The 19,093-nt window shown below is 35.7% G+C and overlaps 1 protein-coding gene and 1 long non-coding RNA gene across 12 annotated transcripts in view; one reads left to right on the top strand and one right to left on the bottom strand.

The window, feature by feature from the left end:
• The window catches only part of LOC101741262 (partitioning defective 3 homolog), a 55,275-nt gene that overhangs the window by 24,111 nt on the left and 12,071 nt on the right, over window positions 1-19,093 (top strand). For 8 of the 11 annotated variants that reach the window (XM_038013428.2, XM_062670528.1, XM_062670526.1 and 5 more), the window contains 11 exons: window positions 6,378-6,581; window positions 9,333-9,488; window positions 10,698-10,885; window positions 11,528-11,653; window positions 12,636-12,727; window positions 13,700-13,890; window positions 14,928-15,098; window positions 15,483-15,740; window positions 16,756-16,931; window positions 17,681-17,832; window positions 18,079-18,607. In XM_038013428.2, coding sequence (XP_037869356.1) covers window positions 6,378-6,581; window positions 9,333-9,488; window positions 10,698-10,885; window positions 11,528-11,653; window positions 12,636-12,727; window positions 13,700-13,890; window positions 14,928-15,098; window positions 15,483-15,740; window positions 16,756-16,931; window positions 17,681-17,832; window positions 18,079-18,607 — 2,243 coding nt within the window. Of the gene's footprint in view, window positions 1-1,627; window positions 1,823-3,556; window positions 3,781-6,377; window positions 6,582-9,332; window positions 9,489-10,697; window positions 10,886-11,527; window positions 11,654-12,635; window positions 12,728-13,699; window positions 13,891-14,927; window positions 15,099-15,482; window positions 15,741-16,755; window positions 16,932-17,680; window positions 17,833-18,078; window positions 18,608-19,093 lie in introns of those variants that run through there. The other 3 variants (XM_062670529.1, XM_038013429.2, XM_062670527.1) reach the window with 2 other exon arrangements.
• LOC134199501 (uncharacterized) lies at window positions 5,258-6,351 on the bottom strand. The gene is made up of 2 exons (XR_009974014.1): window positions 5,962-6,351; window positions 5,258-5,411 (listed from the first exon to the last, which is right to left on the bottom strand). It is a non-coding gene; the product is annotated as an uncharacterized LOC134199501 (long non-coding RNA).

Genomic DNA, 19,093 nt, shown 5'->3' with positions numbered 1-19,093 from the left:
ACAGATGGATTTTTATCTATTAAATAATCTTTTAATGTATAAAAATTAATATCCGAGACTGTGTTTGTTCGTCTTACACTTATTCAATCGTTTTCATAAGTGAATCGAGACTACTTTTGGTATTAGCGTTTTGAGGAGGGATAGGTACATTAACGTTACACGACTGGCATACGAGCGGTCTCGATAAATACAAAATTATTCTTTTACGATAATTACACAACAGGCACAGTCAACCAAAATGAAACTTAACCACAGAAATGAGATTTTCCTATTTTCAAAAATCACCAATTTTTTGGTCAGACCTTTTCACCTTTTCTTTCTGCGGGTATCGAATGAGAAGCAAGTCTTCTAGCTGGCATCAACCATCATAAATCAAGCAACGGCGTCTAAATTATCAATCTACGAACTTAAATAATATGCTCTTCTAACGGCTCATTTGTAATAATCAGTTGAAGGTGCCTCAATAGCTATCTTGTCTCTCAAATTATGGGTTTGAACTACCAGTTCCTCGATTTCTGCAATTTCACGGAATACTTATTTATCTTTTTGAATGGTTTCTCCTTTCGAACGTGTGTTTCGATATCTTTCTCCCGTTTAATTCATACATTTAATTAAAACCAGACATTTAAATTTAGCTTATCTCGCGTGGTACTAACTAATATTCTCAAAATGTAAATATCGTGTTTTTATTACCTTCGACGGCAAAAGCAAGCAGCCAATCACCTATCATAATAGGTTACACAAAGGCTTAGGGCGCAAAACGCCATTGGCAATTGGTTTCAAAAATGGAATACCTACGTAAATCCAACAATGTCATTTTCACCTTAGTACATATATTTAAGAAATACAGACAAGCAGACACAGAGCGTATTACTTGCTGATAATAACGCATATTCTATAGTGGTTTATTCAATGCTTTATAATAACGGTATTTGTGCTAGTGTATTCATTAACCGTTAAGTTTTCTCTGTTTTCAAATCGTATACTGGTGGTTTTCTTGATTTAATTATGAAATGCACTCCGCAGACTATGGGTACGAACTACCACTTGAATTAAGTGGATTGTTTAAAACATTACACTCAAGAAAGATTGTCTTACTGGAAAATATATTCGAATCAGATTGATGTTATTATTGGTTTGATAAAGGTTGTTTGAATAAATAGAATCAAAGCAACTTTTAAAAAATCTGCATTTAAATTTCAAAAGAAACACCTATTTGCTGTCGTTAAATACGAAATATCAGCTTGTTTACCGTAAAATATTCAGAGTTAACTTATCATGATTGTTATGAAATAAGTTGTAACTACTAATCGATGTGACACGAATATTTTTATTGTCAATATGATAATTAGTATGCATTTGTAGTGATGATTTGGAAAATTGAAGCTACAAAAATGTCGTACGTGTTTTAAATGAGAACGAAATATTATTACCCGTTGAGCAGTAAAAATAGCCGTGTGGCACACGACTTGTGTTCACTTTTTGTTACCCCATATTGCAAACCTTGAAAATACATTAGATAGATCGCGGTTCAGCAGTGTTATCGTTCAGTTTTTATTTGTGGTCGTCGTTGAAGATCTTTCTAATCGTACCGGCTCGGTAGACGGCTTCAACTGTTCAGTTCAGTTGACTCTTCAGTTGTGAATGTACCGCGACGAAGCGCGTTTGTGCGTTCACGATTCGCACTATGTCCGAAATAAAAAAGAACTAAAATTCATTCGTTAATGGTTTACGAAAAAAAGAAAATCGATTACCCTTATTTTTTTTATGTGAAAATCGTATAAACAACAGTGAATATGATTGTGCTGTGATAGAAAAGCTGGTACCTCCTTTTATGAGCGATTACACAAAAATACTTGTGTCAAGATTCGACTAATTAACATTCTGTAATTTATTTTTCTTGTTGAGTTGGCGAAGCATTCAGTCCTTCTAGGTCATGAGTAAACTTTTCATCTAGTTCTGGTTGTATTTGTGCTGTACTGAATTGCATTTTTCAAAAGTTTTTTTTTTTGTCTAATTGTTTTCCTGACCTGTCGAATCCTTGTAAATATGAAGTTCTCGGGAGTGATTCTCTTTATATTCAAGAAAAAAAAGTGGTCGTTTTCATTTAAAGTAGATAAGTAAAAAGGAATTGTGCCATACTTCTTAACATTCAAATTGTAAGTGTGAGTGCAATCATTTATTTGCATAACAATTTCGCGACTTGCCTTGAGGCATTAACTGCAACATTGTACCTACGTCTCCGACCGGTCTGCTCTATGTATTCGTGGTCTAATAACAGAGGTAGACTGATCAAAAGAACTGCAAACAAAATCAACTGACCTAAAATGGTTGGACTTAACGAATGAATCATTAGAACGTATGAGGGTCATAATCACTGTAAATTGCGATAATGAAGTCATCTGTTTTAATGATGATATTGTGTAGGCTCTTTCTGTAATTAAATACTATCGTGCTTAATAGGGTTTTGAACTAAATTATTAATTCAGTTTTATAATCGTTTGACGTAACGTTATCCATTTGTTATTCGGTACACGTGTTTTCAGACCGAACGGGCGTGCATTTCCGTCCGTACTTCGGCGCCGCGTTAGGGCATCAACAAATTGTATCTACTTAGATAATAGTTCATGAATAGTCATTACCATGCCATATACGTATTGCAAACTGTGATAAACAGCAGTGTTATTTTTGTCAACACAACAACCAAGGTTGCATGATACCATTTATTACGGCAAGGCTGCGTAAAACCGTACTTAGCGTATAAAAGTAAACCAAAACTATATGCAGCGGCTCAGCTGTGCTGTGGTATTGCTGACGTTGGCACTGGCATCGGTGATCGGTGAGACAATAAAGTAAATAGCATTACTTCTAACTTATTTCGAACTGCGATTAAAAATTGAATAAACAACTTTGTAAGTTGATAGGATGTCGTCGGCTTCTTTACTGTTGTATTTTCTTGGAAAGCGTTGAGTTGTGTGTTTATTGATTGTACTTTGATAGTTTCTGCATGTTTCAACATTTTTTTCTTTCGATAAACCATGATTTGCATCTGCATATAGGCTGTGTGATTTGTAATCTTTTGCAAAATGTACATCATTCCAAAAGCTAATTTTGTTTCACAGTTATTAATGAATGTCGACGGGCAATAATTTATTAGATTTAGAAGAAATTGATTGAAAAACAAAACGTCTAATACAAATCTCACCGAGTACGTTAAAACGATAAACAAACCGCTAACTAGATATTAATATTCTGAAAAATTGGCTACTAACGCCATAATAGTGTATATACTCTAAAAATAGTATTATGTCCCAGATAAAAGTATACGATTTACAGTTATGATTCACAATTCCTCTCATGGAGCGTATCACTCACTGCCCATAGCATCTGGTGGCGGGCACGCGAGTGGGAGACTGTGTTTGGTCACCGACGCGCGAAGGCCAAGGTTTTGTTCGCGCCACTGACCTATCCTCTAAACGCTTTGCTTCACTCATGCAAATCAGTAGCACGAGTGAAGCGAAGAGTTCCACTTACTGAATACTTGTTTCTTTATTAGTTAAAACAGCGTTATTTTCGTTCCACCGCTTCTCTGTGTTAAGTGAGTGTAATCGAAGGCTATGACGTTAAAATGTGAAATAAAAGTGACACCGTTCGTTCGGATGAGGATATGCTAGAATGGATAATTCTACTCTAGCGCTAGCTACTCCAGTACCACCACCAAGACTCAAGAAGTTGGCACGACTTCGCGCTAAGGAACCAACTCGAAGATCAGTTACATGGGTACCGAATTACTTTCTATTAATTTAATAATAAAGTTCAGTTGCCTGAATTTATGCGTTCCAGTGTTTTTTATTATATTATGATGTTGAGAGAAAAAAAAAATGATGTGTGGTGTCGTAGGACACCGGATAGGAACGAAGTTCCTTATTATAAAAATATTAATTTTCAGTTCTATTCGAGGTATAAAGAAAATAATTATTCGGGTATACATTTTTTATTATGATTTTTTTTATTGATAAAAAAAATAAAAAACTACTTTACAAAGTTATCAACTTTACTTTATTCACAATGACTTATAAGAGATATATAATAATAATATACAAAGAAACACCTATTTATATGAATAATAGTAATAACCGTCATCACCTAGACTATACATTAGACACTGTATAGCCATCATACTAAGACTATAACATAAATAGTAAAAATCTTACGTTGCGGACGTTTTTTCCCGGTTAGGGTACCCCTGCGCATCGTCCCCTAAGGAACTTCGTTCCAAAAACTGGAATAATCTTATAAAAGTAGTATTACCTACTTGGTAGATGTTTAATCTTTTTGATTAGGTATTATAAATAATCAAGTAATTTTATTTTTCTTCTTCGAAACACAGCTCTACCATTTCTATAGTTTGGTTATGATAAAAATACGCCTCATAAAAAGCCGTTGAGTTGACATCGCGTAGAATTGACATACAAACAATGGCTGACGACGAGCCATACAAAACACAAGATACACACACACTCACACACAGACAAGATCGAGCCATTCACTGAGATGAATACAGAGCAAAATAAATACTGCGTGGGAACATCTCGGTTCCTGCTTTATTATGTTGGTTGTGAAAACAAAAACACAAAACGGAATCGAACAATGAGTTTTTACGCAATTCAATTTTGTCAGGATTTTTTTTAATGGACAGTATTAAAGGATCCAAAAATAACTTTTATTTACCTAAATATTATAAATATTATAAATAGAGAGATAGATATATAAATATAATAGAATAGAATTTAGATAGATATTATAAATAGAATATTATAAATATTATAAATAGAAATAATATAAATAGATAGATAGAATATTATATATTATAAATAGAAGAGATATTATAAATAGACCACATTAAAGTATTAAAAGCAGTAGGACGTCTTGTAAGTTCGCATCGGTGAGGACCACCACTCTGTCTACGCTGCTGTGAAGCAGTAATGCGTTTCAGTTCGAAGGGTGGGGCAGCCGTTTTACTGTAAAAACTGAGACATTAAAACTATTTCGAGCTGGGTGGCAGCATTTACGTTGTTTATATCTAAAGGTGATCACTAGATGAGCGGTGAGTTCGTCCATCCATCTAAGCAATAAAAAAAATATATAAAACTACTAAATACTATTTAATCTATGGAACAGGTTAATTTTAATGCTCATAGTTTCGATTATATACTCTCAGAAACATGCTTAGAGACTTTAGATAAAAACTACAAAATTAAGTTAACAAGATTTATTAGTAAATGATATTAAAACTGAACCCTGGCCTTGTCCATTTAGTATTTCTGAAATTTTAATTTCATTGTCTTAAATTATTCATTAATTTAATGGCACGGCGAAGATTCTCCTCTGAATTTTAAACTCTCACAAGGCTAAAAAATATTATATGATATGTTATATATATATGCCATACGGTTATTATTTATGAAATGGTTAGTGACAGTATGACAGTAGTAGATGCTAGATGTTGTGGTGGTATAAAAGCCCGCTGTACTACTCATATCGAGCGATCAGACTGCCGTTGCTCAAATCCCGCGGGCAGATACAAATTTTTCTAACGAAATACGTACATGCTCAATACATGCTCACGAATAGATTGCTCGAAGAAAGAATAACATCATGTAATAAAAGTCGTAAGATATAACTTGAGCAATTTCTGGTTATAGGGTGCCTTTTTAGCTCGCAAGGGTAGAAACCACTGCCCTGTTCATTTCTGCCACGCTTGGTTTTGAAAGCTGGTTCAGCGGTTGTACTATTCAATTCAGACTTAGACGTCATGTTTCAAAGTGATTGGCGTTATTAAGGTACTGATGTCTATAGGTTACTTAACACGAGGTAGGCTGTGAGCTCTTTGACGCATCGATGCAAAAAGAAAATGAATTTGTTTATAAATATGGTTTTAATAATAATAATTAATAATACCATTTGCTCTTGAGTTTTCGGAGACAAGATTTTACCAGATCTTTTTTTTATTACATAATTCCACGACATTACACTTTATGACATATCTTTACTGTTTGTTTTGTAAGATTTATGTACTTGGTTGACTTGTTCTTTATCCGTATTACAAATAATTTGATTTAATTAAAAAAAAGAATACTTTCCTTTATTCACAATCTCATGATTTTCAATGGGTATTTTTTATGGATAAGATATGGTCAGTATTGTAACGGTAAAAATCTTAGTTTTATGGAAATGAATTATTGTTTTAGAACTTTATGTGAGAATTAATTCATAAAACATTTGCAATAATCCATCTTTAAACGATTTATTGGGAGTTCATTGTATACGCTTTACTAAATTCTTAAACTAAATTTTATTTTTTATTTTAATTATAGGGTCCAGAAACGTGGATTGGAGTTCGAGCTCTTCGAGCCAATTCCGGTGGCATTCTAGATCCAGATGATCGAGTTTGTGATGTCGCCGACGACCGTGAAACCCTCACCGCTGAGTGTACCAGTCAAACGCCTCAACCAAGGGCGGCACAAGCAGATGGCGCTAGTGGATCATCAGCTGGCACTGCTTCTCCTGACATGTTTCGGGTATGTTAGTTTTATTTTCTTCATTCCTAACACAAAATATCAACATTTCACTTAGTGAAATATGTAATAATAAATAATAATAATATAAAATATTAAGTAAATACTTTACTGCAACACTGTAAATTATTCGAAACATCTGATGTCGTAGTGTTAATATTAAGCCACGATCTTGTGCACTTCTTACTCCTTGCGAAAATAAATTTTAAACCAGCATTTTTCATTTAGGTACTTGTTGAGAATCTTATTTTTTTTTTAAAAGGCTGAATGGAATGTTTGCTTTTGCCAAAAAAATGGAATTCATTTGGCGGGAAAATTTTCGACTTAGAATACAAGTCGTAACTTGTTTAAATTTGTTTCACATAGATTACTTGAAATAAAATCGGGAAATGTTTCATCGCAAAACATCGTGTTCATATTTTTGTTGCTTCAAAATGGGAACTTGTTATTCATGTACTTGTTCACAAAATGCGAAACAGGTGAGTGCAATTGTGAAAATGCATTCATACTTATTATCCAGTTTTTTTATTATAGTACTAAATTCATTATATTTATAATATTTTAAAAACAATAAAATTTACGATTATCTTTTTCATGATTGGACATGCACGTATAAAACTATCAAGTGTTCGTGATAAATCGCGTTCATGCATATCAATTTAATATAAGACAAATACCAAATTATTAAAAATTAATATACAACACCAATAATTTCGTTATAATTGGCCTGAGTTGATTTTATTCATGTCAAAGACATTTACAACGTGAAATCGCACCTCATGACTACTTGCGATAGCTGCATTCGGGGTGAGAAGACTCACAATACCATACCGACAGTAATTACGTCTAAATTTCGCTTGTTTCTTTTTTATTATAAGTTTTATTTATTTATTTAAAAATCATTCGTACGTAATATCCCTATATACTCGTACCTAGCTAGACCAGGCATCAACCTATATGAGCAGTACGTAAAGTAAAATGTCGAACTAGTTATGACTGTCTGACGTATTTCATTTTTAACTAACTATTTTTATCCGAAAGCATAACTTTCCTAAATATTAAATACAAACGAATCCACGCCCGCATACTACCGATACTCGTATCTAGAAAGGCTTAAGATCAATGCTGCCTGGCTTTGATCACGCTGGATATTGAATGCAAAAAGTTGCTCCGCGTTCATACGAACAAGTACCTACATACGTGTAGTTCGGTATTTATTCTCTAAGCCTGTAAACTTTGTACTTATTGAGTATGATTGTTGCCACGCCCCTCATACAAACCATCATAGAAACGAGGCTAACAGGATTACGCCGCCTGCACGCACTAAGACCAACCAGCTATAAGTTGCACTTATACTTGAAAATAGATCTAGACTTGTGAATTCTTATTCCAAACGACAACGGTTTATTGATTAATACATTTTATAGTCATAGAGATTTACGATGGATTCTTCAACAAAATATCTTATAGTTTAAGTAGCTGTTACCGTGGCTTCGCTTGCGTGATCAAAAGTGTCAGTCTTCCCCTTGAGAATGAGCTTTTTTTTTAGGATACAACGTAGTCGATGTCACTCTCGTGATCTAGCAATATCAATTAAAAAAGAAGTCACTCCGTTGCTTCGTTTCGAATTGAAAGAAGGAAAACAAACACACAAATAAACAAATAAACACACTTTCACATTTATAATATTAAGTGAGGAAATATGAACTATAATTAAAATAAAAAGTTTATTAGAATTTAAAATAATATGCTATATGTATTTGTTTTCAAATGCCTTTTACTGATAAATGCGGAATATTTTAAATGTAGTTACGCATGCCAAGACCGTAGTTTTGCCGAAGGTACAGGATTGTTATAAAAGTATTTGATGTTGCAAGAACACGAACGGAAAGTACGGTCCATTGAATGTCGATTATTGAAGGCCGCTTTTTTGTCTACAGTACAACTGCAGTAGTGTTAGAATTGTGAAAATACGTGATCATATTAAAAACAAAATCGCAAGGGAAATAAAATAACGGAAGTTATCATTTAAGAAATGTTTCATTTTTTTATCGCGCAGATGTATGTACGAGTTCACGTATCATCTATTGTTGAGTGGTTACCGGATCCGATAGATATTACCACGTTAAGATTTGAGGTCGAAATCTCAATTGTATTGTTAATAGGTTTCCCGTTCAAACCAGAACGCCGTACTTCTTCGTGGTAGAAATAGGTAGGGGAGTGGTAGGTACACCTACCCGCGCAGGTTTATAATTCCCCCTACCACCAGTAAATTCCTGTTGACTATCGTTTTTACTTTACCCTGATATAAAACTCGGAGAAAATTGCTACCCATTCTCCAGTGAAAATCTTTGTCATTTTTACCTTTGGGAAATGACCGGATGTGCGGTTCTATTCTTAAACTAATCTTAAGCTAAATTGGATAATCTGGAAAAAAAACGGGCGAAGCTATCGTCTAGGTTTAGTGACGTCTTTAAATTGTAATCTAATTATCATGCAGTCATGCGACTATACCAAGACTTTAATCCTGTGGAAAGGGTTCAATTTTTCTTAGTAAATAGATACGTAATATATGTTTAGGAACGACTACCACAGTGAAAAAATTACAAAGTATCTTAAAATGAATTCGACAAAATCTATGTAATTACCTTTTGTAGTATCTACCTAGAGCAATAAAAAAGGTGGTCCATATATGTTTGTGTTATATATAGATACTATGTTCTGCATATCATAGGCAAATAACATTTTTTGCAGGGAGGCGGTGGGGTCGGTGGGAGCATTCGGGTTCCCCACCCTGACTCCTGTGTGGAGGTGGGCGAGGCTGACCTCGAAGATGGCGTTAATGGGCTGCAGGTCAGACGAGGCAGTGAACCATCCTTACACCAGGATACCTTACCTCCCCAAAGACAGGTACGGAGCAGCTATAAGCTTAATATTAAAACCGTTATACTTACATAATATATTAGTATGTAGCTAATTACGCTGTAATAAAGAATCAATTAAGATGTGAACACTATTAGTCCGAGAGCTGGTACCAATTTTTGGGTAGGTATTTGAGGTAAGCTGAAAACTTGTCACATACCTCTCCTATTATATTCCAACACGGAATTGCAGACCTGGCTGGTGAGTAGCGGGGCTAAATCAATCCCTACATTTTTAAAAATATTAATTTTTTTTCCCCAAAAATATATTTGAGGCAATACGTAATTTATATATGTTGCAGTGTAATACTTAATAAATACGAAAAAAAATAAGCCAGACAATTTAATCGGGGTTGTAACATTACCAGACGCGTGCAAAAATTTTTTGCAAAAAACTATAAAAAATGTTTTTGAGGCAGCTTGAAATTTTAATGGAGTGTTATTTATAGCTAAAAAATAAGATTCCCAAAAAGACAGATCATTTCGGTAGGGCTTTCTACCTGCCAGGTGATCAAACAAATAATGGATGGGTACGGGCCTCAAATACCTACCCAAAAATTGGTGCCAGCTCTCCTACTATATTTCGATTCGGCTGTGGTGTTATAAACATGATGTTAATCCGCTAAATAACAATTTGTTGTTTACGTTTACCAATAATAATTGTGTTACAATAGAAAAAAATAAATAAGCAGAAATATTCAAATGCTGCAAAATATGAAATCGCGGTCAAGAATGACGTCCATAAGTGCCATATAGTATGACGTCATCAAATATGATTTTGACGCACACAGAAACGTTTCGTATCGAATTTGATGAGTAAAGCTTAATTTAATTACGTTTGAGTACAATAACGGAACGAAACAGAATGTTTTAGTTGCGGAAAGGAGTAAGGTACCTACTCTTAATCGAGAGCAAATTGTTTTTCTAATATTCTTTTTTGAATAAAACTGAACTGATTTTGGGTATTTTTGTTTTTCTTTCCTACCTATTCTAGTAACTTCGACGGGCTATTCTAGATTCACCAAAATAGTAGGTAAGCTCGCGGGGCTCAAGCCGGGAGTGTTGCTAACACTGACCCTAGCAATATAGCATTACTTCGCAGAATCTACCATTGGATCGGAAACGCGATCCACTGCGAAGACCCAGCGAGAAATTCAGTGGGCTGTGTCTATGGGAATTTTGCTGATGCTTCTTTCAGGTGTCAGAACAGACGAAACGCTGGTCGGCGGCGGTGGTCGGACGAGACGATTGCACCCGCATCACGCAGAAAGTGCATCCGATGTCGGACGGACGACAGCCGGACTCCAATGTCGAACGACACGGGCACTCCGGTCAACACTTTCAGAGGCAGTCTAATAGGTTATCTATGCAGTTTTCCGGGCCAGGGTAAATATAAATCTAGTCTTAGTTTACTTTACAGGTCACATTAGGACGTTAACTGCTCACTATTTAAGACTAATCTAGTTTGAAGAAAGATCGTCTTATAAAATGGGCAATTTCTGGAGGTATTTAGACGTTTCAATACTAATGTACTATTACTATGCGGACTTTTGGCGTCATCTTGTTAATAGTTAGTTAACTAGTTCTAAAGCTTAATGGTATGACGTAAAAAATTTAAGGTGATTAGGTATAATGCCCGAGTCATTTCAAATTTCGAATAACTCTTTAGAGTTAGAGCACTTTTCAAGATACTGTCACACTGTTCGACAAAAATTCCCTGCACAGTTCTACGACAAAGTTCTGTAAGGCGTTACACAAATTAAATAGAGATTGGTCCTTATGACTCAATGTGAGCGACGGCGTTTACATTCTGCCGCTGTGTAGACTCCTAATGACACTTAGATAGAGCTCATTTTCCTGTATATAATTAAAAACTTTTATGGTAAAAATAGTGTTTGCGTTTTTGTTATCAATACAGAAAAATAATACATTTATAAAATACTTTCCTCTTCAACTTGTGATCGTATAAAGAACAGCTTCGTTTTAATTCATTAATTTACAAATGTATTGGTTGGTATTCTTTCGTAGGAGTGGCGTGTGGTTAGATGCAGCCGAACGAATACAGAGTTACGGCAGCAAGAGCTTACCGCGCGACGCCAGGAGAGAGCCGCTGGGACAGGACACGTCTTCTGTTAACGACCATCAAAACCATAGGTAAGTCTTGTGGAACTTTTTTATTTATTTTTTATTATGTCTTGTGTTATTCTTGGTTCCGATAAAATATTCTTATACATAGTTCGAAACACTAAAAAACGGATACTTATACCAACCGATTTTATTTTTTAAAAGGATTTTTATATCAACCGATTTAACTTTTTAAACGGATATTTATAACAACCGATTTAAAAAAAAACCTGCAAATCTTTTAATAAACTCTTCTATAAGCATATCAATAAATTACTCAATTAACATAAAATTGAAATTTACATCCAAGATTTCTTAACTGAAGTTAAGAAAAGCATTTTAACAATGCCAGTTATATTTCTGTTTTGAAATCGAATTCAAATCTTACTGGCTATTAGCACTCGTGAACATAGTTTTACTTACCTAGTACCTACAATTAAAAATTTGGAAGTCGTATCTGAAGATGGCGGCATTCATGTTGGTCTTAATGAGTTCCTGTAATCACAATAATAAAACCACTTTCAAGAAAAACTTGTCAATAGTCATGTGACTAAAGCTCGAGATACAAATGCCATTTATATTTTTTTTAAGGGATTTTATGACCTGGTAACTAAGATCTTTAAGTCATGTCTTATTTTAATTTACATTCTTATTTTTATGAAAAATAAAAATAGGGAGTGAAGATGATTAATTTGAGACATTAATCAACTGGAATGAAATTAAATGAAATGAGATGATATGGGATGAAATATAATCTCAGTAAAATGGTGGTCATTTACTGAGATTTTTACTGGACTTTTTGGAGGATCCAGAGAAGTTACGTCCAGCGGCTTTGTTTCATTTTCCCACATTTGTGCACTTTGACAAATATTAAACAGTTAATAAACCACCGTTATTACACATTCAAACTTGAAGAAACACTAAATATACAAAATAAAACAAATTACACAAATTCACTCCTCGCGTTCCCGCCAAAAAGTCCCATTTATATTGTTTTTTTTTTAATTCACAGAGTAGAAGACATGCTCCGATGGGTGACGGGAGTTAACAACGTGGCCAGTGCTCATTCAATTCAAGAGCGCCCTCTCGATCTCTTACCTGAAGGTACATTAAACCTCAGTCTTAAATATGCATTACTATCACTACTACTATGATCTCTGCTCATCAAAGGACCATGTGGTACATTTACCACATCGCGCTATATATAAACGTAAATAGAGGAGCCCATAGACATCACAGTGCGGATCCGGCCACCAATTCCGAAGCAGTATCAGGTCGAAGTCCTAATTAAATCTCGATATACAACGCTTTTAAGGTCGATAACATTAATGATTCATTAGATTAATTTGTAATTAGTAACTAAGTTCATTCGTCTACGAATCTAACGTTATAAAATTTAAATATAATGTAATATCGCGCCTATTAATTATAGAGACTCATTTCATAATTCATAAACGGAGCTAAAACGACCCTTTTCAGCAACTCTTAGTAATCAAATGACCAAAAGTAGCTTATAAAGGAACAAACTTATCCATCGCTCTCTTTCGCACCGTCCCCTCTACGTTTTTTCGGTTTGAAAACTTCACTCGATGTTTTCCAAAGACGTGAAGCAAAAACTTTGTACCCCTGTTAACGAAAATCGCGTGGACGGAGGAGTATGAAATTTCCCACACTTATAGAGAATATAGAGATAGGAGTCTAAAATGTTAATATTTTTTTCAATTATGCATAATCAAAATATATTATGTCAATAATAAAAAACATTACACACACTACCGTGTATTTGACACACACACGCATGCATACTATTTGTTTATAGTAAAACTTTTGTTATTGCCTATAGTCTGTGGTCAAACTGAGAATAGATTAAATATTGTATGTCTTTATTAATATTTGTCTAAAGTGTGGGTAGTCTTGACAAAATCTGTCATTATAGAAGTATAATAATAGTTTTTGACAATAGAATCATAACAATGTATAAACCTATAATTTCAATTAATTAGAGTCGAATTTCGACTACGGGGGGACCACTAGTAATTCTAAAGGTGCGATATATTTGTTGATGTAATATTGCAGGGGGAAGCGAACGCGCGATCACAGGGCTGGAAGTACCCGTGAGTCCGAGCACTAAGCACGTCAGTGGCGCCACACAAACCGTTTCCGTAACTCTGGTCAAGGGCGAGAAGGGACTTGGCTTCACGATCACGACAAGGGACAACCCTACCGGAGGACATTGCCCTATTTATATCAAGAATATTTTACCAAAGGTAGGCCACGTTTGTATCAAACAGCTTTTAGTAGTAACATAAATTAAATAATTGATTAAAAGAGATACAGTAGAGTTTGAAAAAGCAGTTTCCATGATAAGATCAAAAAAGCTAATCCAGAATTCGCGGCTAATTAATTTTCTAAAATAGAAGATAACGTATTTTTATTGTATTATTAAGCAGACCAGCCAACAGCGCTTCTGATGGTTACCGCTGCTCATGAAATTAGCTATAAGGCTGAATCAAATCGCGTATCATCACTAAGGACTCATTTCAAACCGCCTTTAGATAATAGTATTTCGTAGCGCTCAGGGAACACCTTTTAAGAGATCATGCCAGGGCCGGATGGTCTGAGCCGGAAAGGAGATCATCTCAAACAATTCCCTAGAGCACTGCCAAATGTACAAGTCGCTGCGTAGACATATAGGTTTTTCAGTAATGCTTGTCTCTCCTTCCATACTCCTCTATCATATACCATTTATTCGCTCCTTCCCCTTTTACGCATCTCATCCTTCACGCATTCCATCCATTTCTTTTTAAGTCTGCCTCTTTCTTTACGTCTTAAGCTGGCCGTATAATATTAAAAAACAAAACAATATGTACTTTTTATGATTGTATTTTCTGTGTACAGTAAATATTTAATACTCAGTTTGACTTTTTGGCGGAAATGCAAGGAGTGAAATTGTGTGATTTGTTTTAGTTTGTCTATTTATTTAGTGTATCTTCAGGTTTAAATGTGTAATAACGGTGGTTTATTAACTATTTACTATCTATAAAAGTGCATACTTAAATGTGGGAAAATAAAACAAAGCCGCTGGACGTAACTTCTCGGGATCCTACAAAAAGTCCACTGAAAAAGTCTCAGTAAATGACTACGATTTTACTGAGATTATATTACGTCCCATATCTCATCTCATTTCATTCCAAAATATCATTTTTCATAAAAATAAGAATATAAATTAAAACAAGACTTGACCTAAAGGTCTTAGTTACCAGGTCATAAAATCCCTTAAAGTAATACTCATTTGTTTGTTCAGGGTGCAGCGGTAAGTGACGGTCGTCTCCGAGCCGGAGATAAACTAGTCTCAGTCAATAACGTCTCGGTGTCGGGACTCACTCAACAACAAGTCGTCGCTCTGCTGAGGAACACTCCCACCGACTCCACTGTCGACATCGTCATTGAGAGAACTGTTCCTAATCGGACACAGGTAGCATATTTAAAATAGTGGCTAAATTTAAAAATTATTCTCTGCGTTACGCAAAATAACGTTTTTAAATTCATACCAATTTTGAGTATCTTCTAAAGAATCTTTTGTCGTGATGTCTATTGGTTGACAGGATTTAAATCGCTCTAATAATAGACAATTTTAACAAATTAAATAAATATCATTCATTCTTTCTTCCACTTAACAAAAACAACCACTTGATAAGTATCTTCCCATAAGTTTCTCAAGCTTTCTTAATGTTCACATATTTATTCGTTTTCATTTAATAAGTCTGTTGTGTCAGAATTGAACCTACGCAATTAACTTAAATTATAATATCGGTATGTTAAAATATACTCGCTTACATGAGCTTAAACTTCATTTCAGAGGGTAGAGCCCCAACAAAGTCCAACAAAATACGTGGAGAAAGCCATCGGCACCCCGAACCCCCCGAAACAAGCAGAAGCTGGCGCTGGACCAGAAAATGGTCGAGTTTCCAGTATAGTGAACGCGATCAATCAGAATAACCCCAACAGCTCAATGAGAGGCAGGATACCGAAGAGCTCTTCCAAAGATGATCTATTGAGTAAAGAGCAGACTCCGGATAGTGCGCTACAAGACGCTTTAAATACTTCTTCGGGCTCTGTGAGTATTCATGAGTATTAAAGCTAGCTGAAGCAAAAAAAAAACGTGCGATCTGAGATTTTCATAGTTTAAAACAGACGAACGAATTTAGGGGGTTGCCGGCTTTTTTTTTTTTTTTTTTATTGCTTAGATGAGTGGACGAGCTCACAGCCCACCTGGTGTTAAGTGGTTACTGGAGCCTATAGACATCTACAACGTAAATGCGCCACCCACCTTGAGATATAAGTTCTAAGGTCTCAGTATAGTTACAACGGCTGCCCCACCCTTCAAACCGAAACGCATTACTGCTTCACGGCTGAAATAGGCAGGGAGGTGGTACCTACCCGTGCGGACTCACCAGAGGTCCTACCACCAGTATTTACGCAAATTATAATTTTACGGGTTTGATTTTTATTACACGATGTTATTCCTTCATCGTGGAAGTCAATCGTGAACATTTGTTAAGTACGTATTTCATTAGAAAAATTGGTACCCGCCTGCGGGATTCGAACACCGGTGCATATCGTTCAACACGAATGCACCGTACGTCTTATCCGTTAGGCCACGACGACTTCACGGCTTTCCACACACACAATGTGTTGCCACCCTACTCTTTTTTTATTTTCCTACCTATGCTGATAGCCTTGAGAGGCTATCTATATCAGCTTCTCCTTGACGTTTAGGTGAGCTCACGGGACTCAAACCGAGAGTGTTGCTAACACTGACCCTAACAAGAGCAGTTTCGCAGAATCTACCGCCGGATGAGAAGATCCGGCGAAAAACTCAGTGGGCTGTGTCTATGGGGGAATACCCTACTTTACTGTAATTACTGTTCCAACCTTTAAAACGCAATGAATAATTGCTTTGCGGTAAATTTCAAGCGGGACGGTAAATTATACCCCAATTGCTATCAGTAATGTATATCTACAATGTTACTAAGCCACTACTTTTAAATAGCCACTGTAGCATTCCAGGGCAATAAAAAAACGGAATAATTTATTTGGTTGCGGGTTAAAATACGTTCATATCGTTTCAGATATTAGGTTTAAGAAATCGCCTAATACTTCGACTTGATGTGCCGGTTCATGACTCCGAGAAGGCCGGGCTGGGTATTAGCGTTAAAGGCAAAGTGACTGTTGGACCAGACCCACAAGACTTGGGTATATTCATCAAATCAGTATTAAACGGCGGAGCTGCATCTCGAGACGGAAGGTTAGTGATGCATAAGTTGTTTTTAAGATAAATGTTTTGTGTAGGGGTGTGCGAATATCGTTCGAATCGAAAGAAATAATTACGAAATAATTCGTAAGTTAGAATTATTCGCACACCCCTAGTTTTGTGTAACAAACCTTTGCTAAATCGATACCAGATCAATTTTTTTTTCATGATATTAATGAAACTGGTCTTAATTGTGGATATTATTTTTTATTGCCCTTGTAGGCAGACGAGTACACGGCCCACATGATGATGAGTGGTTACCGTCACTCATGAAATTCAGCAATGCCAGAGACAGAGCCAACCTGTTGCGTACCGTTAATATAGTAATAATAACCGGATATAGGAACATTGGTTGTACATATTTGTTTACGAAAAAAGATAAATTGAAATTTACTAGTTTTTGGGTAAACTAAGCTTTAGGTAAAATAATGTACATATGATGTCCCGTTGCCTATGATTAAGAGTATTTATATCGGGGATTTCCAAATGTGCCTTATCGATTTTCAGTTTACTCTGAACTAAGTACTTTATAATTCAATAATAAGAATTAAAAGATTTTTTTTACAAAAAAGTAAAAATGTATAAACTTACGTCGATCAAAGGACTTAAGTGTAATTGGAAAAAAAATCCAGGGAAAACTGTTTCACGGCGCAAACAAATTACTAAATTAAATGAATTTCTACCCTAAAAAGATTTTTTATCTATATTGAAATATGAAATTAAATTTGTTATTTTTATTATAGATTACATACGAACGATCAGCTCCTGAGTGTGAATGGCGTGTCGTTGGTGGGTCAGTCCAACGCTGAGGCGATGGAGACACTGCGAAGGGCGTTGCTGCACGCCCGGCCGCAGAGGAGTGGCAGTATATCTCTTACTATCGCCAGGAGAACAGGTACAATATTATTAATACTTCTAAATCTCACTCTCACTCATACTCTCACTGTTCGAAGCCGGCAGGCAGGTACGAATTTTTTCATGATTCAACCTGAGAGAATTTGCTAACACAAACCCTAGCAAGAGCAATGCTTCGCAGAATCTACCATCGCACTCCTGCTCTCCACGCTCTGGCTTAATACAAAGATACCATACCACTTAATACCATCTTAGATGGTTCTCAAACTTTATCACAATCCCACAGAAAGTATGGACAGCCTGGCGAGGTGGAAAGACGACACTCCACCGAACGGCAACGACACGACCAGCTCCAACGACAACTCGCAGAACTTCAACACCGTCATATACACGTCCAGCGACAAGGAGAACAAGCCTACCGACAACCACAACTACGACGCCAACAAGAACGAGGCCTTCGATAGCCACGAAGCAAGAACCGGCCCCAAAAAACACGCTTCCATAGTCACCATAAACAACAACAGCAGCTGGGTCTCAAACCAATCCGATGACACTAAAGGGTATTTAGAGAGAGATAAGGATGTACCTCACGACGCCAAAAGGGATAGTTTCGAGTGGAGTCGGCTTGATGGATGGAACCCAGTGATCGATAGATTGACGGGACTAAGAAACGAGAGCTATTACATGGCAACCCAGGTCGATGTTCCGCAAATGAATGGACATCATTATAGACAGAATCTAGGACACGTACATATGTCTCGATCGCCGCCGGCTCATCACAACGTTATCATTGAAGAGGACTATGGTACGACGAGGTGAGTTATTCTAGATTTAATACAAATATTTTTATATTCTTTCAGTGTAAGTAATTCATTTCAATACCTACCTTATTAATATAGTCTACTACCATAGAAGTGTTTCATCCAAGTTCGTATTTATTAATAATATTTCTCTAGCTGCACTGTAAAATTATTCAAAACATCTTAGCTCGGTATATCTATTGACGACCATAACGTCATCACGTCAGTTCCATCGGAGCGATTATGAGTGTGTGGGCAAGCCACTATATGGATAACTTTTAGTCAAATTTAAATTTCTAAAGCTTTCAATAACTTTTGTTAATTTTAATTGTGTATTTTTTTTTAATTCATAGCGAGCTGCATTGATAGCGGTTACTCTGGCTATTAATTAGTGGTGTGCGATGTCGGCATCTTAGATCTTCCCAGAACAATACATTTCAAGTGGGATAGATTTTGCAAGTTTTTATTGAACTAATTGATGTTAAGAAAAAAAACCTATAC

Source organism: Bombyx mori, chromosome 10, assembly GCF_030269925.1.
Source record: "Bombyx mori chromosome 10, ASM3026992v2".
NCBI classification, from domain to species: Eukaryota; Metazoa; Arthropoda; class Insecta; order Lepidoptera; family Bombycidae; genus Bombyx; species Bombyx mori.
The sequence above is the reverse complement of the archived record's forward strand: the minus strand, read 5'-3'. Positions and strand labels throughout refer to the sequence as shown.